The sequence below is a fragment of the Carya illinoinensis genome, chromosome 11, assembly GCF_018687715.1.
Source record: "Carya illinoinensis cultivar Pawnee chromosome 11, C.illinoinensisPawnee_v1, whole genome shotgun sequence".
In the NCBI taxonomy this organism is placed as follows: domain Eukaryota; kingdom Viridiplantae; phylum Streptophyta; class Magnoliopsida; order Fagales; family Juglandaceae; genus Carya; species Carya illinoinensis.
Window position 1 is genome coordinate 2,465,097 of NC_056762.1, and position 21,685 is coordinate 2,486,781.

The window sequence follows — 21,685 nt, forward strand, 5'->3', positions numbered from 1 at the left end:
AGATTAGTACACATTATACTACATGCCAGTTTTCCAGCACCCAGTCTCACCTGGCACTTGTCCTTTGGGTTAGAAAATGATACTGGTACGATCCACTTCTGATCTACTTCATAAAGAAAAATGCATCCACAGCTGATCTCTAGACTGCCATAGATGAATTATCCAGTAGATGCCTGTAGATCAGATTTGGCACTATTATCAGACAATGGTTCTACTTCCTCTGAACAACGAAAAGCAAGGGCTGGTCTTGTTGCTGGTTGATGTCCCATATCTGAATACAATGGTGCTTCCATAAGAATGGAGTGTGTGGGTTTGGTTGTGGGTTGAAGACCTACTGAGGGCACGTGTTAACCTGTCTATATAAAGGGGAAAATAATATTTCCTGATTTCTTCATCAAAAAGATTTCCTGATGTGTAACATGTTTTTTAACCTATTTTTTGTGGCACACTTTATTGTTGAACTGATTTGTTCTACCAACATTTATAAATGAGTGAATCCAGCAAATTTGACATTTTTATTTCCAGTTTTACTGATCAACAAAGAGATGCAGCTTCCAGAGAAGGTTGGAGTTACCGACTAGTGTTCTCTGCCCGGCTGGTAATTATTCTCTTTCTGACGTTGTTGAACTTTAAACTACTTAGTCTTTACTCTGTTACCTTGGAAAGAGTATATGACGTTTGATTGTGGGTGGCACAGGTGGGGATCTTTCTCGTTGCTGATGGCTTATTTTTTGGTGCTCAGCAATTGGGCCATTATCTTCAGGATCTAAGGTCTCACTGATGTTCAGAAACTTAGTTTGAATATTTGATTCAACTAATAGAGAGCGCGGTTTGCAGTTCTGGATCACCTTATGAAGACAAGTTTGCAAATCGCAAATTTTCCTTGCCAGAGTACTTGAAGAAGCCAAAATACATATTTGCTTTTCAATAATGAATACCCCATATTACATCTTTTCCGATGCTTTTGAATCGTCAAATTTCATCATTTTTTTTTTTTTTTGGTCTACCATGTGCTGTTTTGGAGCTAATCAAGAGTGATTGTCTATGCAAATTTTGTTGAAATCTTTGTGGAGTTGCTAAAAGTTTACATTTGATTTGCCTTGTATTGTATAGCTTCTGTTAGCGCTATTGCCGGATAATTTATCCTTGTTTCCTTTATCTGGGTTCAAGACAACTTATGGACGTGTCCATTAACTCTCGGTTACATTTATTTATTCCTGTGGCATCAATAGAAGATGAGGGAGAATAGGTTAGTTACCAATGCTGAGTTTATCTCTGGTGACAAGTGTGTTTATTTGCATTTTCCAATGTTCATAAGCCTTGTAAATTAGCTCTGGTAGAGTAATATTTCTCCTTTTCATGCTGAGCTAAACGCAGATGAGGTTCACAACAGAAGTAAATTTGAGATTAGAACATTACACACACAAAACACACCTATATATCTATTTGGGAGATTGGTTATCCCTAAAATATGCAGAGAGAGTTGAAGATTCTCAACTGACATTAAACATTAGATGTCTTTATACGAAAATTCAAATATAAACATCAGAGTTCATTATTCGAAAATGCTCCATGGGACAGCTGTTGATCAAGTACCATCATTTGTTTTGTCCAACTGGAAAGCGCGGTTTGGCAATGACGATTAGATGAGCTATCCTATGCATTGAGATGCCGAAAACTTCTGACTTATCCAGATCTTTAGGTGTAGTGCCAGGAGGTAGCTCCCAATCAAAGCTGTGGAGAAGTTGAGCCAGAGCGAGCTCTATAGTTGCTTCTCCAAATGCGATAGCTGGGCAAATTCTTCGTCCAGCGCCAAATGGTATTAACTCGAAATGCTGCCCCTTGAAGTCGATGGTGCTATCCATAAATCTTTGTGGTTCAAATGCATTTGGATTTTCCCAAGATTCTGGATCTCTGCCTATTGCCCAGGCATTGACGAAAAAACGTGTTTTGGATGGAATATTGTAGCCATCAATACTAATATCTTCCATGGATTCTCTAGGAAGTAGTACTGGAGCAGGAGGATGCAGCCGAAAGATTTCTTTGATGACAGCTTTAATGTAGTGCAACTGGGGCAGATGACTCTGTAAAACAACTTCTCTATCTCCGACGACGCTTCGTACTTCGGCTTGTGCTCTTTCCATGACTTTTGGGTTCATGATAAGCTCTGTCATTCCCCAGTCAAGGGTGATGAACGTTGTATCAGTTCCAGCAGCAAACATATCCTGCATAAACAGTAATGATACTAATCTTATTTTAATCTGTATGACAAAAATCATTCATACTCATTAAGTTGGGACTTTTATAGCTGTAAAAGAGAATCTTCACCGACCAAGATGATAGCCTTTATGTTGTCTGTGGTAAGTGGCATTTCATCATATGAATTCTTCTGTAGATCGAGTAACACATCCACAAGGTCCTTGTGCTCCTCTGTCTCTCTTTTGGGATCACGATGTTCAGTCAAAAACAAGTCGAAAAGTTGATCAAAGCGTCGAAAAGTATCTTGAAGTCTGGATTTCATGCCTGTTAAACTGTGTAAAAATTCGATGGAAGGGAAGAAATCTCCAAGGCTAAACCCTCCAAGCAATTCCTGAAACTCCTCCAGCATCTTTTGAAACCCATGCTGATCGTATTCTCCTCCTCCCGAGAAATCCCTTCCAAATGCAACCCGACAAAGAACATCATTTGCGTATCGTCCAAGGATCTTGGATAGATCGGTGGTGCCAGGAAAGAACTCTGCAATTCGACGAACCAAACGAGCTACTTCTTCTTCTCTAACAAAGCTATATGATTGAACTCTTCTGACACTAAGTAGTTCAAGTATGCATATTTTTCGAATATGCCTCCAATAAGCACCATAGGGGGAGAAGGCAACGTCGGTGCAATTGTAAAGCAGATGTTTTGCTGAAAAGATTTGTGGACGACTCGACAGCGCAAGATCATTGGTTTTCATGACTTCCTTGGCCAGTCGAGCCGATGAAACTACCACTGTTGGGATCTCACCAAGTTTTAAGAAAATTATTGAACCATACTTCTTTGCTAGCTTATGGAGAGAGAGATGAGGCATGTTGCCCAGCTGGTGAAGGTTTCCAATGATGGGCAGCTTTGGAGGGCTTGGTGGGAGGTTGGATCTTTTCCTTGACTTCTCCTTGAAGAAAAACTTGAGCAACACCGCTAGGAAAATGGATGCAAAGAGCAACATGAAGGGTTGGAAGCTTTCCTTTAGCCATTGCAGAGAAGCCATGAGAGTTTTCATAAGCATGAGTATATGGTTGTAGACTGGGGTCATCCATATATCTTTGTAGCTGTGGCTTTGAGATTTTCTCTAGTGATTTTTTTTTTTTTGTTTCCCCTTTTTGGTGTTTACTTTTTTCCATGTTTTCCTCTCATGCCATAGGCGAAGTGCAGAGGTGACATAAGTGATCGGGACTGACAGTAACAGATGAGACACTGAAATTTGAGCAATTGACCCCTTTTCTTCATGTGGAGAGCGGCAGCTTGCATTGGGTCTAAAAAATTCCACTGTCATTCATATTTCCAACATTCCAGTACAGCCAAGACTTTTTAATTTCCATAGTTAAGTCAATATTGGAATATTTCCGGTTGCGAATAAGAAGCGGGACCATATATTGCCTGTAATTTCCAATAAGAGTTGTTTTTCTTTGTAATATTCTAAGAGTTTTCATTATTATAAATAGAGAATGTTTTAGTTGAAAATTTTTTTTAATGTAAACTCATAAATTGACCTAATTTTAGGAATGTAAATGATTAATTTGTTCAATAACTCGTTCGGTACTCACTTATTATGAGATTAAAAATGAGTTCTGCTGCCCGGTTAAACTAAGATTTTGTAAACTGCATAGGACTTGAATCACCTTAAAGAAAGCAAGATATTCGTGCCTTAATTCAAACTGTCTTCGTTTTAATTTTAATTTTACTGTAATTTTTATTATATTATTGTGTATTTCACTAATATATTGTAAATTAGATCTAATATATCATATGAAATAATGTCAGTTTCTTAATTTACTTTTATGAAATCTTTTTATAACCATAATACTTCTCTAATAATGTTACAAACTTGTAAACAATGTTAAAATCAATCCTAAAGATTAATATAGAGAGGAAAATTCTATACTTCACAATATCATCTCATTTTTATTCAATTATCTAAGATGTAACACATTCATCGCCATTAAATAATTTTTTATTAGATGATTATTTAACATTTAATATTAATAAATGTATCATATCTTACATATTACTGGAATGAGAATGTATTGTATAACATTATTTATATAAAAAATAAAAATTCTATACGCTATATTCTCATATCATAATATAAAATATGATATATTTATTATTATTAAATGATCATTTATTATATAATTTTTTATTATTTAAAGATAACAAACGTGTCACCTCTTCTACGATTAAAAAAAAAAAAAAAGATAACCGTATGGTGTTTAAGATTATTCTACAGAAAATATGTCACAGCTCACTAATGGTTTGTCATCCTGTCATTTTGAAGCATAGATTATCTTTAAAATATATATATATATATATATATAGCATAGACCGCTTGGTCCTTCGATATGACTTCTTTCCGAATGCTGACAATCAAAACGTCAATCAAATCCATATTGTTGCATCATCCGGCTACTATGCGTGCCAGGAATTCTCTCCTGCATGCTCTTCTTTCCGAATGCTGACAAATTATTAATAAATTATCATCATTGAGATACAGATATTATCTAGCAATAATAAAGCTATCCCCCAATCGAGAATCTTGAAGATTTGCAGCCTGATGGACACTAGGCAATTACTCTCTAATATCTTTACTTTATTTTATTTTATTTTTGGTTACGGACCCTAGGCAATCAATCTTTATTTTACTTTTGGACAATAGGGAATCACTTTCTTTTACGTTATTATTTTTTTGGTTACTTTTTTTTTTTTTTTTTTTTTTTTATGGCTGCCTGATTGTTTCAGTGATTGAAGATACTAATAAAAGCAAGCGTTATATATAATATACTAGTAGTAGAGCAACGTTGCTTGCTTAGTTTAGATATTTACAAAAAAATATATGATTTTTTTAAAAAAATATTAATAAATTATGTAACAATTTTTAACAAATATCTTTAGATAATGATATGTTAGTAAAATATAATAGTTACATGTTTGGATAGATTAGAAAACAAAAAAAATTAGTTCAAAATATACCATAGCTTAATACAAATTTTACAAATTGATCATTTTGCTAAATTTGTTTATTCCAAGTTTAACAAAAAGATTAGTTCAAAATGCTGGTTGGTTGGTTTGTCACAGACCATGCAATGCATGACACCTCTTTATGATCATCTTGTAAATTATTAAGTCAAGAAAGATGCACATATATATATATATATATATATTGTGATCAAGCAATGTGTCACAAGTACATATTAATTTGAATATTAAGTACCTAGAATTCATTTTTTTTAATCATGTTACGTCCATTACATTTTTTTTTTTTTTTTATCATAAGATTAGCTTGTAATTTATCGAGTCTGAAGAAGTCCAAGTGCAACATGTTTCCGAACATAATGATAGTCAATCTTAATGTGTTTGTTGTGGACATGGAAGACTGGACTGCAAGCTAGATGAAGAGCACTCATATTGTCACAAAATAATGTAGGTTGTTTTTGGAGTAGAACACCAAGATTACGTAGGAGGGATGCGAGCCATGTTAGTTCAACAGTAGCTTGAGCCATGACACGATATTCTGCTTCAGTGTTGGATCTAGACACAGTATTTTGTTATTTTTGCACACCAAGAGATGTAATTGGTACCCAAAAAGGTACAAAATCCAGTCGTAGAGCGGTGAATCGAAGGACAACCTTTCCGGTCAGCATTAGCGAAGGCAAACAATTTCAAGGAGGAGATGGAGTGAATCACAATGCCTAAATTTTCAATGCCTTGAATGTAGCGCAGTATGTGTTTAACCATCTGGTAGTGAGCTTCTGTTGCACTATGCATAAACTAAGAGATGAAATTGACACTGAAAGCTAAGTCTGGCTTTGTAAGAGTGAGATATTATAATGCTCCAACAATACTGTGATAATGTGAGGGATTAGAGTAAAGAACATTGCTAGTGGAGTCCTTGGTTTCTGAGTCATTAGAGTGGGCATAGGTTGACAGTCTTTCGTCTTTACTCAATTAAGAATATCTAAAGCATATTTGGTTTGTGAAAGCACTAAACCATTAGCAATATGAGATACTTGAATGCCAATAAAATAGGGTAAGGGTCCTAAATATTTCATATGAAATTCACGATGAGAAGAAATAATAAAATCATTAACCAATATTGTATTAGAACCAATGAGAATAATATCATCCATATAAAGTAATAAAAAAATCGAACCATGAGATAAGTGACAAATAAAAAGGGAGGGATTAGATAGGATGCAAAAGAAGCCAAATTCTAATAGGAAATCAAACCAAGCACGAGAGGCTTGTTTAAGACCACAAAGTGCCCGATTCAATTTACAAACATGATTAGGGAGGTCAGTTTGAATTAAACCAGGGGCTGATCCATAAAAACTTATTCATTCAATAACCCATGTAAAAAGGTATTTTTGACATCTAATTGATGAATATTCCATTTACGAGCTAAAGCTACAGTGAGACCTGTTCTTATTGTTCTAGGTTTAATGACAGTGGAGAATGTTTCTAAGGTAGCCTTTCGTCACTAATCGTGCCTTAAGGTGATCAAGTGGCCATTGGCAATAACATGCATGCTAAGGGTGTGAGGTACTAGGGTCCATGTGTTGTTTTTCTGAAGAGCCTCTAGCTCTTCATGCGTGACACAAGCCCAACCTTCATGTTTTAAAGCAAAGCGAATACTTTTTGGTTATTGGGGAATGGGTATCACATCACAAAGGTTAACATATTTTGGATTTGGTTTATAGATACCAACTTTGGATCGAGTAAGGATAAGATGATGGGAGGGCTTGGGATAGAGATGTAAGAGCATTCTCACCGGATTAGCCATTTCCAAAATTTATTGTACTTTTTGACTATTAGATATAAAACACAGCTGCAATGGATTATCTATTAACAAAATTTGTAGCTTTTAGCTACATTATCGGTAAAGAAAAACTCAAATTTGGTTTACACTGTACATATAGCAAATCTTATTTTATTATTTTTATATAACACTCTCTCTTTTCTCTTTCTACATCCATAAACTTCCACAAGTTTCTTTAAATTAAATAACAAAATGTAATAAAATAAAATAAACTAATAATTAATAATTAAAAAATGATAAAATAAAATAAATTAATAATTAAAATTTTTTTTTTTAAATTATTAATTACTCATTATTATATAATAAATAAATAGATATCCAATATAGAGATTTGATATAAATAACTAAAGTTAAATTTATCTTATATTATTTTATTATTATATAATAAAAAAATAACTATTCTAATATGAGAACTTATATAAATAAAATAATTAAAATCTAAATTTATTTTACATTCATCAAAATTTATTAATAATGCTTTAATATTAGTGGATGTCGCGAGAGATGAGATGCAAATCGGTGTTTATGTTGAAACGTAATGCTGACGGTAGCATTCAGGGCACAAGGCCCAGTTGGTGGCCGAAACACTTTTCAAGTTGGCCAACGTTGACACCTTATTGCAATTCCATCTTATTTAGTAATAATTTATATATATATATATATATATATATAAAAGATATATGAGTGTTCTTAAAATGCTGACATGATTGGGACAAGTCTAAATTGGAAGAAAAGTAAAATTTATAATATTTTATAAAATTTATGCATCAAGTTTCGGCGTGTTTATGATTTTAAAAATAAAATAAATATATCAATAAAAATGTTTTTAATATATATATATATATATATATATATTTTTAAGATTTGTATTAAAAAATATTATTAAGTTTTTCAGTATGTAAATTTTTAAAACTTATATTAATGTTATTTTGAAATATAGTTTATATATATAATTTGTCTATTTAATATTTATCTTGAAACAGTTAATTGAAATATACTGATATCGAAATATTTCATTCCAGTACTTCAATCAGAACTATGAACGAACATTCCAAAACTTTGGTATAAAATACATATTCAAAGCACTTTTCCACTCTAAGTGTGAAACAGGTTTCACATTATCCGCAACCTGATACCAAAACACATAGGATATTTAGATTTTAATTATTCAATTGTTTTCGAAAGATTGAGGTGGAAAAAACGAAGGACAGCTTTTGCTTGCAATTAGAGCTATTATTGAAAGGGAATATTCAATAATATTTTTACAAATTGAATACTACACTGTTTTATACCTTGCTCACTTTAGAAGAACAATTCGACCATCAGAAGGAAATAATAAATATAGATGCTTTTCCTCAAGTATATATAGCAACTTTATCACATCATTCTCAATTTTTTTATATTTGCATTGAATCCAAACTAGTGAAAAAAATGGGCAACCATCAAGGTCCACTTTCAGAAGAGAATATCTTCAGCCTGCTGTGACACCCCCAATAAACTCTATATTAAAAGCGTACACAAGAATTTGCAGTAGTCATACATAGCAACAAATCAAATTTTTTGTTCTGTAAGATAACTTTTGCTTTCCAACAGATAATATTCTAATGAGCACGATGCACAAAATTGTAAGAAGTTCAAGATCAATACTTGTAGATGGCTACTACTCTTCTCTGTATTACTCCTTCTACTTCTTCAACCAGTATATGATAATATTGAACCATGGACAATTAATATTGCTTTGATTTGGTTTTGTATATTGTTCTGCACCATGCACAAGTCAAGACAAACCACCATGCCTTCCCTTTTGTTTTAAAAAAATAAACAAAATTCTCTATAAGTTTAAAGCATATCTCCAACCAACGGTTCATGAATCTCTAATCCATTTTCATTCATCACTATAGCAGACTCAAATTTCCAAACACATGCAATTACAAACATTGATCCTTAGATAAAATATAGTATACAGATCAACCCATGCAGTTCACCATAAGCTGCTTTTTGACAGATCCACTTTGTATCTTCTCTGTTCCATTCCCTCCCATCGCCTACTTCCATGAGAGATAACACAAGAAAATCCCATTTGACGAGTTCCAAGCACAAAGAAGAGACTAAGTTCAACGAATCACCAGATCTACCTAAATTTAAATTCATTGTACACAGATCGAGAGAGAGACTTACCGAAAGGTTGCCGGTGAGACAGACACAACAGCAAGAGAGAGACAACGGCCGATTGTTGTGATCCATATACTTAATGAAAATAAAAAGAATAAAAGAATACGTGAATGGCAAGTCAAGGAGCCAAATTCCTCCAGCAACACAATAATTTTGGGATACAAAAGATATTTCATTTATGCTAATTCATATGTTTAAATAGTCATCGTTACCAACTGACATTTAACTGACCACGAACATAATGTCAAAACCAACCCACTAACCCACTAACATAATTGGTGATCTCACGTAACCAACAAACACACCCCACTAACATAAGACTCAATCAAACACCAAGGTCGAGTCCGTACAAATTAAATAGAGCTAACAATACAAAAACCCCCTTAGACATTTTAACAATGATCATGCCTACGTTGCCCTTGACATAAAGCTGAAACTTTCTAGAATCATAACACGGAAGCTTGAAATAGAGAGAGAAGGAGGCTAGGGTTTCACGGTTTCGCTAGAGAGAGAGGACTGAGCAGAGAGAGAGAAAGTGCCATAGAAACTCGAATGCTAGGGCTTATGTGAGAGAGAGAGAGAGAGCCGAGGGGGTGAGAAGAAAGTTTGAAACCCTACCTGAAAGATAGAGAGAATCAGGGTGGGGGAGTTTATTTTAAGAAGATATTTTATTTTAAATATAAATTTGGGTACCAGATTTTAAATCTGGAACCCGGGTTCATACCTAGACCTGAACCTAGTCCATGTTTTACATTGCAGATTCCGACCCGAATTTAATCCGAGCTAGAAACCATAACAGGAATCCGGTTATCTAGGTTCTGGACCAGGTTTAGAAAACTCGATCCGGATGAACAGTCTTGCTTAACTATTAAGTAAAAAAAAAAACTCAATTGATGGCCAACATCGGTGACCACCTTATGTGTGGGAGAAGCATTTCCGTTAACTTTTGTCAATTGTCACTTATAGGGTGTTTTGAGTTTGGCTAGAAGGAGATGGTCATCTAGATGGGTGGGTCCAAGATAAACTAAGAATCGGAGAGAAAAGAAGAAGGAAAAAAAAATAAAAAAACAGAGGCAGGAATGCATTGTCATTAATAAGTAATATGGCTTCTTCTTTTATATAATTATATAGGAAATGCTTCTCCCACTAAAGTCGGTCATCATACATAATTCGGCAGTTACGTAAACAAGCTGGACATAGCGCAGAAAAAGTACTGCAATGCATACCTGCAAAATGGTTCCGAAGCATTTTTAATATATTTGCCTTTTTTTATCCTAGCTAGTTTCGTTAGTGACAAATATCTCAGCAGACTCTGGAGTTTGGGGTACCCAGTGAGTAGTACTACTCACTCCTGCATGGAATTGTTGTAAAGTCCTCTTTCCGGTATACAACATTGCATGGTTTGGTTACCAAGATATCTCCTCTCCTATAATTATTATAATTTTTTTTAATTTTTATATAAAATATAATAAATAATTTAATTTTTTTAAATCTCAAAATAAAAATTATATTCTAACAATATTTTATTCAACTTTTAAATTTTACTTTATCTCATTTTATATGTATGACCAAACGACACCTCCATAGGATACAAGTCAAAGTATGAATCTCATTTCAATTCTTTAAAAACAAGAGAGATCTACAGTAAAATGGTGAACTTTATCGAGGGAAACCACTTTTTCTCAAAAGAGTTTGAGCCTTCAGTTTTCTCAAATCATTTTCCTTTAACATTTTCCTTCTTATAAAAATAGACTTCGTAAATAACTGAAATTACTCAAGTATCTGTTCGGCTAGGGCATGTAGAGAAAGTACTGAGTCAATGTAATATGTCTAAGTACATCACAAGTCCAAGCATCCTATCACTCACACAGCCAAAAAAATAAAATAATAATGCACTCTCTTATTTGCAACAATTACAATGGTTGGTCACATCTCATAAGACCATTAATAACGAAGTTCATGTGAGTGTGTGAGTGAGAATGCTTATTTCAATTATATATTTATACATATATATATTTTTCCCATTTTTTTTAATGTTTATTTCTTTCCATAGATACTCCCAAAAGATTGTCCATCATCTTAAAAGTCAAATTTTATGCTAAGGCTAGATACTTGAAAGAGTATCTCCCTCGAACACAAGATTGCACAACCCTTAACATATTTATTTTTTATTGCTCATATTTTTCTGCAATAATTAGAACAACATATAAGGACTTAAGGGACAAACCTTGCATGGTGTTTATCTTTTCTATAATGAATAAATACCGATTTTTTCTATATGGATCAAATATTTATATTTGACAATGGGAGATCTCTTGCTTTTCGCACTAGGTTCAACTAGTATTAGTCAATTTAAAACATGGACTCCCCCTTTTAGTGAGCACCTCTTAAACAATTATGAAACATAATAATAAAGAATATGAAAGTAAGTTCCTCACATTGCATTATAATTTGACTTTGTTAAGGTGATAAGGTTAATATATACAAAGTTGACTGCATAAAATAGAGAGATGCTTCAGCTCAAGAAATGGACTATGTGAGAATCCAAAACTTAGTAAACCAAGTATGGACTTTCCTTGACTGAAAAAAAAATTAAAAAAAAAATGTAAAATGTATATCCTAGACTAATGATGTGTAGAAAATAAAAGGCAAGTGTGTAGTGTGTCTCTCATTTTATGTCACACACTCCGATGACTTTTCTTGAGAATTCAAACCTTAACCCATCTAAAGGTTTATTAAACAAGTCATCTAGTTGATGCTCTGTAGACACATGATCTAAAGGCACTATTTTAGACTCGACCAAGTCTATAATGAAATAATGTCTAATATCTATATACTTAGTTCTAAAATACTGAACATGATTCTTTGATATACTAATAGCACTAAAATTATTATAATAAATAGCAAAAAGCATCTTTTTCATCCAAAGCGGATGTCTGCAACAACTTCTTGCTGCTATGTACGCGGCTTCAGCTGTAGACAAAGAAATTGAATTTTACTTTTTGCTCATCCAGGTTACAAGATTGCCACCTACTTAGAAGCACCCTCCAGAAGTACTCTTTCTATCATCAACATTCTCAGCCTAATTAGTTTCCAAATAGCCCAAGTTTGTGTCCTTAGAATACCAAATCCAATAGTCAACAGTTGCACTTTGATATTTAATTCTTCTTTTTATTATTGTGAGATGAGATTTCTTAAGATTAACTTGAAACCTAGCATACACACCAACACTAAAAGTTATATCGGGTCTATTAGCTGCAATGTAAAATAGACTTTTTATCATGCTTCTATAAAGAGTCTGATATAGGAGCAGCATGACGCCGAGCTGAGCCTCTCCCTGTGCAATGCTCCGACGGTGTGTGGTCATGTCGATAGGGCTCATCTGGTTTAGTATCATCTCCTCCGCCTGGAGTGGCACTCCCCGGGCTAGTAATAAGCGACTGATGATGACTCCGTACAGGAGATTATCCGTTGTAACAATGCTGGCCTCGTAATGGATTCGCTCAAATATAACGAGTGGAAAGTCAATGGGATCTCCACGTGCCAAGCCACTAAGGAACTGTGCGCAAGCCCGACTGAATGTGGTCTTATGTGCCACAGGGTCTACATTTGTTGCAACAAAAATTTGCAACATGCGAAAGAAAGGCAGCAGTTGATTCTAGTTGAAGGAGTTCAGCGTATCCAACTTCGTGCGGTCTGTGCCAATGAGGATGTAGAAATCCTGATCCTGCTCGTCATCACCAACCTCAGGAGCAATATCATCGCCCTCGGGCCGATCTCCCTGTTCACTCGGCATAGTGTGAACAGGGCTCGTAGATGAAGCAGAAGTGGCTGGATTTGCCTCAAAGGTGCCGGGAGCAAATGCAGCTGCTGTGTCACCAGCTTAAGCAGCTATCGCCTCAGGCAGTATCCGAGGAATCTGGAGTAACTTGGCTATAACATCCGCCGAGAACTCAAACTGTATACTGCATACAACGAGGGTATGGGATGATGCATCGTTAGGCATGGCCGTCATCCCAATGTAAAACTCCCGAACTATTGAGGGGTAAATCTTTCCCCTCAATATGCAAATTGGGCCCCAGCCTCTCATGACGAAGACGTCTCTGAGCATCTTCCACTCCCAACTGAGCTCATCGAACTGATGAATAAGAATTTCTCGTTCACCCATAACAGTTCGTGGCCCCAATCGAGCAATGTCCGAATTGCCTCCATCCCTCCCTCGTTTCCTGATTGTCATAAAGTGAGCCATATCCGGAGAAAAAAAAATACAAGTTAAAATATATAAAAAGAATTCCTAAATTTACATATATATACATATTACGACATATATCATGGATTATACACAATTAAAATATCATCATTATAAATTTACATAATTTCGACAGTAAATATATTAAAAAGTTTCACTATTTAAATACCCAAAATAATAATAATAAGATGAGAAAATAGAAATTAAATTAAATGGAGATACGTTCGAACGTTACTCAATTGACGTTTGAACTATAAAATTATGATAATTAGAATCAAATTATGTCCGAATGTACAATATTTTATGTTTGAACGCACATTAAGATAGTCAAACGTAAACCATTAACATTCGAACGATGATACCCAAACTAATGTTACAAATTTACGTTCAAATGTATTAAGATAAAATTCTAATGTAAATATGATCTGAACGTCTTATACATACGTTCGAATGTTTTATTAACGTACAACGTATTATCCAATGTCATCTTTAAATGTTCGATAGTACATATATTAAATTCGCTTGATTACGTCCGAACGTTACATCATAACGTTCAGACGTAATGAATTTCAAACGTCACACGTTCGGACGTATTTGCTAACGGAACAATACGAATGGTTAACGTTTGACCGTTTAATCCAACGTTCTCTAAAAACGTTGGATAAAAACGTTTGAATGTTAATATTTACGTTCGCACGTTATAACGTAACGTTCAGACGTAAATAAACTATAACGTCACACGTTCGGACGTTGATTTTTAACGTCCGAACGTTACTAGACAGAATGGCTGGTCAACTTAGCCATTTTCGAAAGCTTCGAAACGTGCATTTCGAAGGAAAAAGAAACCATAAAACTACTCTATAGGCTATGGGGAATGTTTCTACGGTGGTTGTTTACCGTTTAACAACCAATGGTGGCCGGAAAATCAAGAAGAAAATCCGGCCTTGGTGGGTTTCGAATTTTTGAAACCCACCGATAAAACTGAAAGCCTCTATATGAGACCGCCGGGGGGGGGGGGGGGCACATTACCTTTTAGTAACGGTTGCGGTGGCGTAGGGCAGCGGATGCGGTGGCGTGCGTGGCGGAGAGAAGGACGTTCGGATTGTTTTTGGACAAAATGAGTCTTCCACTGCCGTCGGGGAAGACTTTATATACAGTTAACATTCGAATGTATACATACATACGTTTGAACGTTATTAAACATTCAAACATATTGTGTTTAACGTTCGAACGTTTCACATTAACGTTCGCACGTATAACAAATGACATTCGAACGTATCCAATAAATTATATTTTTTTATATAGTTATATATATTATAATACATAATATATTATGTATTACAATAACTATAAAATATATATTATATATAATACGTATATAGTAATATATATATATATATATTATATAATAGTACTAATATATATATCAGCGGATAGTATAGTATATATATATATATATAATTTATTAAATATCAGTATATGATATATTATATAGATAATAACTATATAATATATAACTATAGTATAGTATAGTTTATATAATATTTATTAAACAAAATATTATATTTAATAGTATATAATTTATTAAATATTATAATATATAGTATATATTATATAGTATATATTATATGCTCATATATTATATAGATATATACTGTATTATAGTATATATTATATACTATATATTAAGTGAGATATATTATAGTATATATATTATAACTATATTATTACTAATATAATATGCTATAGTAGTATAATATATTAGAGTACTATAATATATAATATATATTATATAATATAGTATATATATAGTATAGTTACTAATATATAATCTAGTGTATATATAATAGTATATTATATTAATATATATACTATCTATATATATAGTATAGATACTATCTATATCATATAGTATATATAATAGTATAAATATATATACTATCTAGTATATAGTATATATACTATATATAGACTATAGTATGTATTATATATTATATAATGAGAAATGATTTTTGCAATCGGCAAATGCAAGCGGCGTGCAGTCGCTTGCAAAAAAGTGAATTAATATGGGACCTACATGAAAAAAAAATTATTTTTATAATTTTTTTTTATTCATTCCGTACAACCATGAAAAAAAAAATTTTATAACTTTTTTTTATTCATTCCGTACAGCCGTTTGCATCCCGCTTGTATTTGCCGACTGCATCTAGCAAAGCCCTTATATAATATAGTATATATTATACTATTAATATATATATCATATTTGTTTGTATAATAGTATTAATATATAGTAGTATAATATAATATGTCCATATTTACTACTATATATATACTACATTTACTATAGTAGTATATAGTATATATATTATATATAGATTATAGTAGTATATTATATAAGACTACTATAGTATGTAATATATATTATATAATATAGTATATGTAATACTATTAATATATATATATATATCATATTTGTTTGTAAAATAGTATTAATATATAATAACGTATAATATAATATATATATAATATTTAATATAATATAATAACTATATACTACTATATATATACTACATTTACTATAGTAGTATCTGGTAGTATAGTATAGAATATATATAGTACATATACTACTATATGTACTATAGTATATGTAGTATATATACTATATATAGACTATAGTAGTATAATATACTACTATATTATGAATATATATATTATATAATATATATCAACTATATATATAAATGATATATAATATACAATTAATAAAGGTTATTTTTTCATTTAATCAATGAAAATTGAGTTTACATGAAATTATATATTATTATATATAATATATATATATTTATCCCAATACGTTCGAACATACATGTTATACGTTCGAACGTATTAGAAAAATGGGCGGGATTTTTCCCGCTTTAAGGTGGAACCCTAAAACATTCGAACGTTTTATTTTTACGTTCGAACATTAAATTGACGTCGTGGGCGGGATTATAAATACGTTCGAACGTATTGTTCACAATCTGGGCAGGATAACTTAGCGTTCGAACGTAAAATATATTATGTTAGCAAGAGTGTGAAACGTTCGAACGTTCATTAATGAACGTCCGAACATTTATTGTATTAGAAGCAGAATATAAAAATTTCACGCATGGGAAAGCAGATCGATTCTACTTCATCCCGTGCGTGAATTAAGGAGACTCAGACAGATTTTTAGAGAGAGAGAGAGGAAGAAGAGGAGTGTTAGAGTGAGAGAGGATAGAGAGAGTGTTAGAGTGAGAGAGAGTTAGAGTGAGATAGATTGAGTTAGGGAGAGATTTTGTGTTTATTTTTTTTGTGTATATTTTTTTCCTCCCAAAGGAGAATGTAAGGTAAATTTTTCAACTGTAAATGTATTTACAATTTATATTATATTTGTCAATTTGTTTTATATGTATTTAACTACCTAGTTTTGTGAATTTTTTGAAGGATTGTTTGTTGTGAATTGTTGAAAACTTGTGATTTGCAAGATGAGGATATTGTGAGCACAAGGTATATTATACTAAACTCTATTGTTAAATTTTGTTGTCAATTTTGTTGAAGGATTATTGTTGTGAAATTTTTGATATATAGTTTATTGTGGATTATTTGTGTAATATGTGTGAAGGATTGTTTATTGTGTAATATGTGTGATTAAAGAATTTATATATATATTATAGTATTTATGTAGTGTGATTATTTGTTGTGCAATATATGCAATATATTTATTATATTTGAAATTATATAATAACATTAAGATTTTTTAGATTAAGAATCCCTAATACAAATTATAATCTAATATATAGTACTATTAGTAAATATAATATAAATAAGTACTATATAGTATAATATAATTATACTATAACAATTAAAATTTATTAGATTAAAAATAATATAATACAAATTATAATAAAATATATAGTATAATATTAGCAAATAAGAAATAAATAAGTACTATAATATATAATAGTACTTATATAATAACATTAAAATTTATTAGATTAAGAATCCCTAAGTATAATAAAAAAAATATATAGTATTTATCTATAATAAATATAGTAAGCCAATAGTTGTGTTATTTTGTTAAACTAGAGAGAGAGATTGTAAATATGCTCATAAGCTTCCCCGTCTTGTAGAGAAGGGTTAAGAATTATCTTGAAGAAATGTCTGTCAAGTTACTTAACTCTCAAAGTCTATCCGGCCTTGAGGGTTATAAAGGTCGAATAGTTTGTGACAGTTAAGTAATTGGACATTCTTGTTAGGCATGTTCTTTAAGGTAATTCTCAACCATTCTCTACAAGAAAGGTAGTGTGTGAGTATATTCTTCTATCTAAACTTTTGTTTAACAATATATAACACATGGGAATTCTTGTTTGTAGTTTTTAATTCAATGAACATGGTTGAGAATTTGTTTGTAGTGTTTTTTATAAAATATTGTATGACATTGCATAAATAACCTTAGACCCATTTGGGAATTAGTGTACATTTAGGTGTATACTAATTCCTGAATTGTCCAGTGTGGACAGTTTGAGATTATATTATCTGTATTGCACATTCTTGTTATTCCTACTGAACACGTTTAGTATGAAGTTTCGGTGTCCTCCTTTATTGTTCTTCGGGTATACTGTTCATAGGGTCACAATCCCTATATGTGAACATGTATACTTGGAGAACTATGGAAAGGTGCTGCCGAAATTTCTACTGATGTGGAAAGTAGTAGAGTGACGGAACTTGTGCAATATGGATAATATAATCTCTAATGGGATAGGACCAACTACCTTGAGAAAGAGTAATTTGAATGGGAGCATGACATGCATGTGTATTATAGTATATTACGTGTTACTAATAATTAGATGTTTATAGAAATGGATAAAAGTTGGATGCGGCTAGGCGATAGACTTGGAAAGGATTACATACCCTATGCATGTGGAGTAAGAACCTTTATTAATTTTGCAAGGGCCTCTGCTGATAGTCGTGGTTACATTAAGTGTCCATGTTGAGGTTGTAAAAATTTGTGTGCGATAGGGTTGGATAAAGTTGAAAGTCATATATTTGTGAATGGTATGGATTTGGGGTATACTCGATGGGTACTGCATGGTGAGCCGTATGCACAATCAGCGGATGGATTATTCGGTCATCCGAATTATTCGGGGCACGTGGATGACGATTATGAGAGAGATGAGATGGAGGAGATGTTGAGTGATATTGGAGCTGGGATGTTTATGGATGAGGTTGACGACAATGCCTCAAGTGGCCGAGGGAATGATTCTGGGAATTTTCCTGCAATGTGGGAAGATGCAAAGCGCAAGCTGTATCCAGGCTGTACAAAACATTCCAAAATGTCGTTTATTGTATGGTTGCTTTACATTAAGTCATTGTGTGGGATGTCAACCAAAACAATAAACATGGTATTAGACTTATTTAACGAAGTGCTTCCTGAAGGGTCCACATTGCCGAGAACTTTTATGAAGCGAAACAGTTAAGAAAGGGATTAGGGTTTGAGTATAAGTCCATACATGCATGCAAGAATGACTGTGTTTTATTTTAGAAGGAGAACGAGGAGAAACAAAAATGTTCTGTATGCGGAGAGTCGAGGTGGAAGGGTAAGAAAAGCCTGCCAGTTAAAGTCTTACGATATTTTCCATTAAGACCTAGGTTGCAAAGATTATATATGTGTAAGAAAATAGCTCACGATATGAAATGGCACAAGGAGAAGAGAGTTAATAATGAGGGATTTATGAGGCACCCAGCTGACTCACTTGCGTTTGGGACTCACAACCGATGGATTCAACCCTTTTGGGAATATGAGTACAAGTTATAGCACTTGGCCTATAGTGTTGATTCCGTACAACCTTCCACCATGGAGGTGCATGAAGGCACCCAACTTTTTGTTAATTTTACTTATCCCCAGCCTGAGATCACCTGAGAATGACATTGACGTATATATGCAGCTATTGATTGAAGAGCTGAAAGAGTTATGGGAAACAGGCGTCAAAACTTATGATGCATCGACGTCAACAACTTTTTAGATGCATACTGCGGTAATGTGGACGATAAATGACTTTCCGGCATATGAGAATCTTTCCGGCTGGAGTACTAAAGGGAAGTTAGCGTGTTCGACGTGTAATAAAGAAACTACTAGTGAGTGGTTAAAATATTCTCAAAAGTTGCGTTTCATGGGTCATCGACATTATCTACCAACAAATCATGCATGGAGAATAGAATCCGCTAAGTTTGATGGGCAAGTAGAGGATAGAATTGCGCCAAATGAGTTGTCTGGGGAAGAGATACTGGAACAATTGATACATGTGGTAGTGAACAATTTTGGCAAAGGTCGGGGAAAAAACAAGAGAAAACGAGGTGCAGCAAAATTGAATTAGACAAAGCGTAGTATTTTTTTTTGACTTGTCGTATTGGTTATCCTGCAATAGTTTAGATGTAATGCACATAAAGAAGAATATTTGTGATAATATACTGGATACATTGATGAGCATTAGTAAAAAGACAAAAGATACGATTAAGACGAGGAAAGATCTTGAGAGAATGAGAATTAAACATAATTTACATTTATGGGTGGAAGGTGATAGGGTGGTCATGCCGCATGCATGTTTTACGATGACAAGGGAGGAGAGGATGGAATTCTGCAAGTGGTTGCAAGGTGTGAAGCTGCCAGATGGTTATGCTTCAAATATCAGTAGATGTGTAAACCCTGATGATTGGAAAATTGGTGGATTGAAAAGTCATGATTGTCAACTATTTTTGCAGAAGTTATTACCAGTGGGAATTCGTGGGAAGCTAACATCTGCCGTACGTGTTGCCATAACCAAACTATGTATATTTTTTAAGGATTTGTGTGCTTGGGTAGTAAAGCGAGATATGCTGCAGAAACTGGAAGATGACATTGCTACTATATTATGTAAATTCGAACATATCTTTCCACCATCATTTTTTGATGTCATGGTCCATTTAGCAGTACGTTTACCCCGAGAGATAATGTTGGGTGGACCGGTGCAGTTCCGTTGGATGTATCCAGTTGAAAGATATTTGGGTCGACTGAAGCGCACTGTTGGGAATAAAGCCAGAGCTGAGGGTTCAATAGCAGATGCCTGTATACACGATGAATGGTTAACATTTTGCTATTTATATCTTTGTGGTGTTGAGACACGATTTAATAGTCAAGAGCGAAATGCTGATCTTACTGCTCCACCTCCTCGTGAGCTATCAGTGTTTTTTCAGAATGTACAACCCTTGGGTGCACAAACGGGTTACGATTTACTTGATACATAGTTGGGTAAAGTTCAGTGGTACGTGCTAAATAATTGTCGGGAGATTGATCACTATCTTAGGTATGTCGTTGTAAAAGGTTTAAATATTTCTAGATTCAATGAGGTTAACTATAACTTTTGTGACATAAAATAATATGATTTTGCATATATATACAGTGAACACATGGACAAACTTAAGACGGAAGGCGTAGATAATATAGTGGCAAGACACGAAGAAGAATTTTCTGGATGGTTTGAACAATGTGTATGAACTAAACTCTACTTGATATGTTAGATCATAAAAGTTTTAACTCTAGGTAATATTTAATTAATAACATTATTTCAATTGTTAGATTTTGGAACAACGTGCTCGTGATCCCGAATCTGTCTCTTTTGAATTATATGCATTGGCCTGTGGTTCTTCAAATAGAGCACTTCCATACACTGCATGCACGGTTCGAGGTTATAGATTCCATACTCTAGACCGTGAACGTAATAGAAAGACTCAAAACTATGGTGTGTTGGTCGAGGGGAGTCATGGAACAAATGATATTGATTATTATGATGCCATTCGTGATATTATCGGATTGAAATATTTGGGTGGGTCTATAACATATGTCTTTAAATGTGATTGATGGGATCTAGGCGGTGGTCAGGTTTCGATATATAGGGATAATCATTTTACGAGTGTAAATACTGCATATAAATGGTACGAAGATGATCCGTTCGTATTGGCTTGTCAAGCTACTCAAATCTATTACTTGATTGATCCAATGAAAAGTGCTGATGAAGATAGTGGAGAGATAACTTGGCGAGTCGTACAAAAATTTGTCCCTCGAAATATATATGAAGTAGGAACGAATGCAGATTACGATACTAGTGGAGATGAAGATGACACTTCGAATGTAGAGGCCT

At 33.3% G+C, this 21,685-nt stretch overlaps 2 protein-coding genes across 2 annotated transcripts in view; one reads left to right on the forward strand and one right to left on the reverse strand.

The window, feature by feature from the left end:
* Positions 1–21,685, forward strand: part of LOC122281253 (rhodanese-like domain-containing protein 11, chloroplastic) — a 70,448-nt gene that overhangs the window by 19,395 nt on the left and 29,368 nt on the right. The window lies entirely within an intron of this gene.
* On the reverse strand, positions 1,484–3,362 carry LOC122281248 (cytochrome P450 71AP13-like). Its single transcript, XM_043092603.1, has 2 exons — positions 2,333–3,362; positions 1,484–2,225 (listed from the first exon to the last, which is right to left on the reverse strand). The coding sequence occupies exons 1-2, from the start codon at positions 3,287–3,289 to the stop codon at positions 1,599–1,601; spliced, it is 1,584 nt and encodes a 527-aa protein (XP_042948537.1). The 5' UTR covers positions 3,290–3,362; the 3' UTR covers positions 1,484–1,598.